This window comes from Paralichthys olivaceus, chromosome 18, assembly GCF_024713975.1.
Source record: "Paralichthys olivaceus isolate ysfri-2021 chromosome 18, ASM2471397v2, whole genome shotgun sequence".
Taxonomy (NCBI): Eukaryota; Metazoa; Chordata; class Actinopteri; order Pleuronectiformes; family Paralichthyidae; genus Paralichthys; species Paralichthys olivaceus.
The window spans coordinates 4,518,947-4,526,376 of record NC_091110.1 but is presented as its reverse complement, the minus strand read 5'-3'; the positions used below and the strand labels follow the sequence as shown (position 1 = coordinate 4,526,376).

At 42.2% G+C, this 7,430-nt stretch overlaps 1 protein-coding gene across 2 annotated transcripts; it reads left to right on the top strand.

Moving 5' to 3' along the window:
• The first annotated feature begins 1,819 nt into the window (after positions 1–1,819).
• On the top strand, positions 1,820–6,881 carry otpa (orthopedia homeobox a). 2 transcript variants are annotated; one of them, XM_020081812.2, is made up of 3 exons: positions 1,820–2,027; positions 2,504–2,919; positions 5,467–6,881. In XM_020081812.2, exons 1-3 carry the CDS (start codon positions 1,952–1,954, stop codon positions 5,983–5,985), a joined length of 1,011 nt encoding a protein of 336 aa, XP_019937371.1. In that variant the 5' UTR covers positions 1,820–1,951; the 3' UTR covers positions 5,986–6,881. The 2 variants fall into 2 exon arrangements, with proteins under 2 accessions (XP_019937371.1, XP_019937373.1); XM_020081814.2 differs by having other exon boundaries at positions 1,821–1,988.
• The last annotated feature ends 549 nt before the right edge of the window (positions 6,882–7,430 follow it).

Below are 7,430 nucleotides of genomic sequence, written 5' to 3'. Positions count from 1 at the left end.
AGGGTTTGTGGGAGCAATCAAACGCATTTATTCTGATTGAGAAATAAAATCATCCATCACGAAAAATCTGTTTCAAACATTCTTTTTAAACTGAAACACGAGGCAGAACACTTGTAAACAGTGTATAATACAAATTAATATTGAATTTGTATTTCTTTAGCTTCATTCTTTATCATAAATATCTCGACAAATATATGATCATCTCTGTTTGTCTACCACACGAGCACTCTTTCGATTTTGGTTGTTTGCAAACATAAAATATGGAAACACAAGAGCAACTACTTTAATTTTCCGCATCATCATTAATTCAAATAACCGATTGTTTAAATTGTCACTAATCTAGTTTCTAGGCTTTATCCCCCCGATAATATCCAATACCCTGATCTGATTCAACAACACATACAGTTCCAGTTTTAAACCTTTAAGTCTATACCTCTAAAAAAAGAGCCGTGACAGGGCAGAGGACACGAAATATCTCCAGTTGCGCATCTTCTCCTTTTCCTCTCTTGAAGAAAGACGCAAAGACGAGATCTCCTCATCCTGCGACGCGTCCGAAACAAACGCCCGCACACGACTCCACTCCCGTGCATCCCTCCATCTATCCCTCCCTCCCTCCCTGTCCTGTCTGTGCCACCAGATTGCAGACAAATAAAAAGATGAGCAGAGGCAATTGGAGCCTGGATGGATGGAGAAAAGAGACCAAACGAGCACCGGGTTCACGCTCGGACGCATCCTTTGTGCCACTTCTTTTTTTTCCCCCAAGCACATAATAAATTAACGTGACATCTGTCAGATTTATTTTTGTCCTTAAATATTTGGCACATTGTTTTTTCAGTGAAAATACTTTTTACGTTTCATCCTCCCACTGGAAAATAAAAAAAAACTCACTTCAGACAGTTTATTATGAAACAATGCGCATAAATCCCTTTTCCAAGTTTCTCCACGTGATTACGCGTTTATCTTTTCAGGTGCCATCTCATCACAGTAACTGTGTCCTCTTATCAAAGCCATGAGTCCACAGCTCATGTCCAACTCCCTCCACTTTCCGCCGAATTAATCTGCTCACACATCATTTACACCGAGGCCCTCCCCTCCTGACAGTGGGCCCTAAATACTAGTAAATTACCACTAATTTATACTGATCTCGCTCTGATATTTGCAATAAAGGCGCATAGATTTGGCACTGATTACATAAAAGCCTAATGGCCTTGAAAATGAGCCGTGGTTAGAATTAGGTATAAAGTTTGTTGTCTGGCTGCACTGGTGGATTTAAGCTGGTCTCCAGGAGCCATTTAGAGTCGTGAGGAGGTCAAGGAGACTAAAATATTAGAGTAATGATAAAAATAATTAATGCAAGTTGGAGCTTGTATTCAAGGTGTTACATGGAGTGTGATATCCACAGTGTGCTGTCTGTCCATGCTGTGCCTATAGTCATCATATGAATAAATCCCAATTCTTGCGCGCACGCAGGCCGCAGAGCAGCACGCACAATTAAACAAATATTGTGGTGATCCAACATTTCTCGAACGGGTCGAAGCCCTCACACAGATATTAGATCGGGTTATTTTATTGGATGTAATTTGGAGGAGAAATCAAAGCCAATTACAGGAATGAGGAGGAATGAACTTGTGGATGTGAGAGGATGGAGGGGAGGAGGAGGGGAGGAGGAGGGAGGGAGGAGGGATGGGGGACGCTGGGGTCTCGGGCTGAGGCTGACATACCTCAGGCTTCAGCTCTGATTGGTCCTCGTTTGGAGCAGCTCATGGGTTCATTCCGCCGTTAAGCGCCTCCCCGTTCCTCTAAACTACATTATAATGCAACCAACCTCCCTTTTAACCACAAACCGAATTTGCTTTCATTTAGGCGATATATATTTCTTAAATAGGTTAAAGTCATAGAGATTTTTTTTTGTTGTTGGTGGGAATAGCATTTCGCCCTGGAGCGGTGCGCAATGCTATCTCATGCCGACCTCCTGGATGCTCGCCTCGGTGAGTTATCATCACCAAACTCCGGTCTTCAACTCTACTGTAAGCTGGAGGCACTTTTAATCTTAAATCAAGCTCAGAAAATTGTCAATTTGCTTCTTACATCATCTTAATGTGGCTGAAGTGAACTAAACTCGCTTAATTCATTGGAAAAGTAATTATTATTATTATCATATTACTGCGTAATTTGATTTAACCATTTTCTGAGATATCGGTGTGAACGAATTGAATTAAGAGTATTTAAGGAGCAGATTGTAATGTGTGCATGCTGTAGTTGTCTCTGTCAATAAGCTGCGATCATATGCTTTTTTTATCCCTGCTTTTGTGTTTCATTTTTAAACCTGGATGCTTTAATGCATGTGCAGCATCATTTTCTACTGGCACAGAAAATTTGCTTCAACTATTCCTGATTTCTTCCATGTATACTGTGTGCAGTTTAAAATGCCTAACCATGTGTCTCCCTCCTGTAGAGAAGGTGTTCACTGTTCAAATCTCACCAGCTCTCCTTGTCTGTGCAGGGATGAAGGATGCCGCGGCGGAGCTCCTGGGCCACAGGGAGGCTCTGAAGTGCAGGCTCGGCGGAGGGGGACCCGACCCTGGCCACTCCGGCGAGCTCGGCCCGGGCCCGGACGGCGTGGAGGGCTCCACGATGCTCCCCGGTGACGATATCAGCGGCGGAGGCGGAGGATCCAACCCGGTGCAGGTGAATAACAAAGAGCAGGACAAGCAGCAGCAGCAGCAACAGCAGCAGAACAGCAACAATCCGAACCAGTCCGGAGGACAGCAGTCCCAGAAACAGAAGCGGCACCGGACCCGCTTCACCCCGGCGCAGCTCAACGAGCTGGAGAGGAGCTTCGCCAAAACGCACTACCCAGACATCTTCATGCGGGAGGAGCTGGCTCTGAGGATCGGTCTGACGGAGTCCAGAGTGCAGGTAGGACGCCTGGAGGCACCGCCTGTAGTTTTAATTCATTCCTCAACAGTGGGTCATTTTGAAAGGTTAAAACAAAACACAAAACGACAAACAATGACCCATGTTGCGCTTCACATGTGCGTAAAGCTGCAACAAACTGCATGTGCAGGACAGAATTAATTCACATGTGAATTATTACATACAAGATATAAAGAAACATTAGACTTTTATTACAATTAAGTCTCCACCAGCTCAAAAAATAAAACCAAATCTGATCAGTGTTGCCAAGTAACGAACATGCAGGAACCAGATTATAAATGAAATGAAATTCTCCTAACATCAGATTTTTAATCTCCATTTGTGACTGAACAATTCCAGTTTATTGTGTTCAATCTTTGGATTGCAGGAGATGTGTGAAATTAATTTCGATATATTATTTCTAAAGCGTAATCGAAAGAAAAGTCCCTTCAACTTATATTCAAATGCATTTTCTTGAACAAAACTGCATTTTTCAGGGATCAAAAAAGTTTCTGACCCAAACCGTCTGTATTCTGGAGAAACTGAAACTAATTCCCTTTCTAAAATGTTCAATTATCTGATATTGGTAAATAGTTTTTATTTCAATCATATCCCCAAATAACAAAAGCACTTCTTATTTTTCATCGTAATTTAAATTTCTGTTACACTAAAATAATTATTATTTACAGTAAAATGCTAAGCAAGATACACATTATAATGATTTCACTATATAAATTAAATGTATTTTATTATTCACAAAGTGTGACAAACAGCTGGAACAAGTGTAATGGTTTTAGGTCACAATATAATAGCTACTGAAAATAAAGACAACAACACACAGGTTGTGTTTTATTTTGGTTCACTGCCTTGCCCAATAGCAGCCCATGCTTGAGAGCCTCTCTCGGATTTGAACCAGCAACCTTGGGTATTATTACTAGACATAACAAGCCTGACACAAGATATTACAGGTTGAGATTATTTTTCATCCGTTCATCTAATTTATTTGAGACCAGTGAATGACAATACAAACATTGTATGATGTAAAACTTTAATTTTAATTTTTCCAATATTTTAAGTTTATTTGTTTCAGATCCAGTTCTGTGTGTTTTTCTAATGACTAAACCACAGCCTCTTATTTTCTGACTGATTTTTAAAACTGCTCCACATCTTGCTCCCATGTCATTTCCTCTAATTAGAGGGAACCAGATGATGATCTTTATTACACTCGTTTAATCGCCTCAGATAAAACTGTCTCTGGCTGTTATCAACCTTAACATACATTTAACCTTGTGGTCATGAGTGTAAGTCAGCACCGTGACTACATCCCATAATACTGTGCGTTATCTTCGGTGTCTTCCAGTTTGCACACTGTAAAAATAATTCTTAAAATATGAGCCACATTATGGAATGATAGCTGCACCGCCTTATTAACCACATGCCACATGCACTGGGGCTGCTCACATGCGAAATAATACCGTAATAACCGTTATTATAAGAGTCACTTCACTTTCTACATACAATTTACATAAAATACGAATTAGTGTAATGACGCTCATCTGTTGTTATTAGAGGGATGAGAAGAAGACGCAGGTCCTGAGTCAGTTTTAGCCAATGCGCCTGTCTCCGTGCCGGACGCGCACAGAGCGCGCTCCTGTCTCTATTTTTAAACAGAATGAGAAATTGTGGTTTTCTTTTCTCCTGAAGTGTCATGTTTCTCGGGCCGGGTTTCACGGCTGGCTACGCGAGCTGGAATAAGAGTGAGATTGTCCCTCTCTTATTACCGAGCCCCACTTTTCTCAAGCAAATCTCCACATTAATCATAGACGCCCGCTCACAAGCAAAACCAGCAGCAGCTCAAGGACCCGGGCGAATAAAGTCCGTTCTCCAGCGAGGGCCATTTGTCACAGCGATAAGATTATCTTTATTATCTGACTGCCTGCTCCTTCACTGGCTCCCAGGTAAACTGCAAAACCACTGAGGAGCGGACACATGATCTTATACAAATAGAAATATGAGTTTTGCACCCTGAAAATGTTTTAACCGTTATCAATTAAAAGAAAAACAACTCACCATCTCTTCCATGTTGGAATATTGCACACGAATATTAATGTGGCATGTTTAAAAAAAAAATAATTATCATTTACAAAATCACAAAAGTTCTAAAATTCTACAAATGCTACATTAAAAAATAATATTTATTGAGAGTTAAAATCTGTTTTAACAAAATCTGACCATTTTTGGAGCAATAACCAATTAATTGAGTTCATTTTAAAAATTATTTATATTTGTATTGTTGATGGGGAACATTTAGAGACCTGAGCAGTGATGGCACCTCTGGCTCCTTGATGTAAACTGATGGGACCCTGGAAAAAAACACCTAAACATAAATCTGTGTGTTCCAGGAGCTGATTTATTGTCGGTTGTTCACATTATCATGATGATCACGGGCTGATGTCATAACCTCCTTTATGCTCTGATAACATGACCTGTCAGTGGCCCAGCAGCCATCACAGCCGCCTCCTCTGACCGTGTCCTCCTCTCTGTCCGCAGGTCTGGTTTCAGAACCGACGCGCCAAGTGGAAGAAGCGCAAGAAGACCACCAACGTGTTCCGCTCTCCGGGCACTCTCCTGCCGACGCACCACGGCCTGCCCCAGTTCCCGTCCGCAGCGGCGGCGGCAGCGGCCATGGGCGACAGCCTCTGCTCCTTCCACGCCAACGACACCCGCTGGGCCACGGCAGGGATGCCCGGCGTGTCTCAGCTGCAGCTCCCGCCGTCTCTGGGTCGCCAGCAGGCCATGGCGCAGTCCCTGTCTCAGTGCAGCCTCGGCGCCGGGCCGCCGCACAACTCCATGGGTCTATCCAACATGTCGTCCAACGCCGGGCTGCAGTCACACCTCTACCAGCCCACGTTCCCCGGGATGGTACCTGCGTCCTTATCCGGCCAGACCAACGTGACCGGCTCGCCTCAGCTGTGTAGCTCCCCGGACAGTGACGTCTGGAGAGGGACAAGCATCGCGTCGCTGCGCCGCAAAGCGCTGGAGCACACAGTATCCATGAGCTTCACCTAGTACGAAGAGCTTTTCCTCTGCGTTTAGTTCTTATTCATCCATCGACCGGGAAAAATACAAGCAGGATACTTGTTCACACCACAAAGAGCAGAGCTGTACACCTGGCAGTTTGTTTCTCTCCCCAATCACAGACCACAGGGAGAACTGAAGCTATTTATCAGGCCTCTATCTGGCCTCTATCGAGCATAGGGCTGGTTCTGTTTAAAGCTATAATTTATTATTTCGCATGTAGCCTATGACGACTATTTATTTGTCTATTTAAATTTAACTTATTGGTTCGCTCACTATATATTTATTTGGCACAGCCCTCGCCTGTTGTTGAGGGGCTCTCGGTGACAGACTGGTTTTTGAAGACAAATTCTGAGGATATACCTTGAAATACAAAACTGTAGGTGACACATTTCCCCTTTGTTTTTTTCTCCAAACCTGCTGCACAGCATGCAACTGTGAAGGGCCAAAGGCGTGCACGGTGGACGTGCAGAAACAAGGAGGAAGTTTAACAGCATGAGCACATGAAAGATTCACCAGACAAAAAGAAGAGAGGGAGGGATGAGGTTGTGGTGGTTTGACAGGAATCAGGACAACATGGAAAAGGACTTGACTGCATGTGCTGTCCAGGGCAAAAATAAATAAGTAAATAAACAAATACAAAATGAAGGGACATACTACAAATGGAAACTGACTCTAACTATAATCTGTTATATAGGATGTTTTGTGTAGGGGAAGCACTCTCGTTCCCATTTGGTCAGTTTGTGATAACTTATGTTTCCAAGAGTTATGTCTGTGCTTATTATCAAATATGACTTTCTTAAATGTTTGAACCATTTTGTTTCATGGACATGTTTATATCAATTCAATGTAAATGATCAAATAAAAATCATTTTCGATTATGTCACACCGTGAATCAAACCTCCTTTCTTGAAAGAAATTTAAAGCCCATGGACCTGTAGACATTTTGGTGAAAGTGAGTTTATTCAGCCCGTTATATGGAGCAATTAATCCACCAGAAGAGAAACAAAATCAGATGTTTGTGGCTTTAATCCAGTTAAAGCTCCATTTCAAACTAAATAATGAATCTCTTTCCAATTTCAGTGGTTCACCTCCACCATGGAGTTCACCATCAAACAATCTTCTCTGTAGTCATGTGGCATCATGTGTAAGATGATCTTCTACAATATCAGTCAGAACATGGTGAAGGTGGTGTGAAGCCATTTTATTTTCCATGCTACAAATGCACATGTAGCATCAAACAAATACTGTGAATTTTGAGCATTACAAAAGAACATCATGTCTGTGTGTAAGCATGAAATACAATTCTCTGGACAGTAAAGGTACCTTTACCTACAATTGTATTTCTTAGTATTTTAATAATTAACCTTTGTTACATTTCAGAGGGAAGTAGTTTCACATTCTTACTCAACATTTATCTGACTGCAGTTAATTGG

Excerpts from the sequence above, each read along its gene's own strand:
- otpa (XM_020081812.2), top strand. The coding sequence starts at position 1,952 with ATGCTATCTCATGCCGACCTCCTGGATGCTCGCCTCGGTGAGTTATCA. Across the intron at positions 2,028-2,503 it reads CTCCGGTCTTCAACTCTACT|GGATGAAGGATGCCGCGGCG; the intron begins GTAAGCTGGAGG and ends TTGTCTGTGCAG. Across the intron at positions 2,920-5,466 it reads TGACGGAGTCCAGAGTGCAG|GTCTGGTTTCAGAACCGACG; the intron begins GTAGGACGCCTG and ends CTCTGTCCGCAG.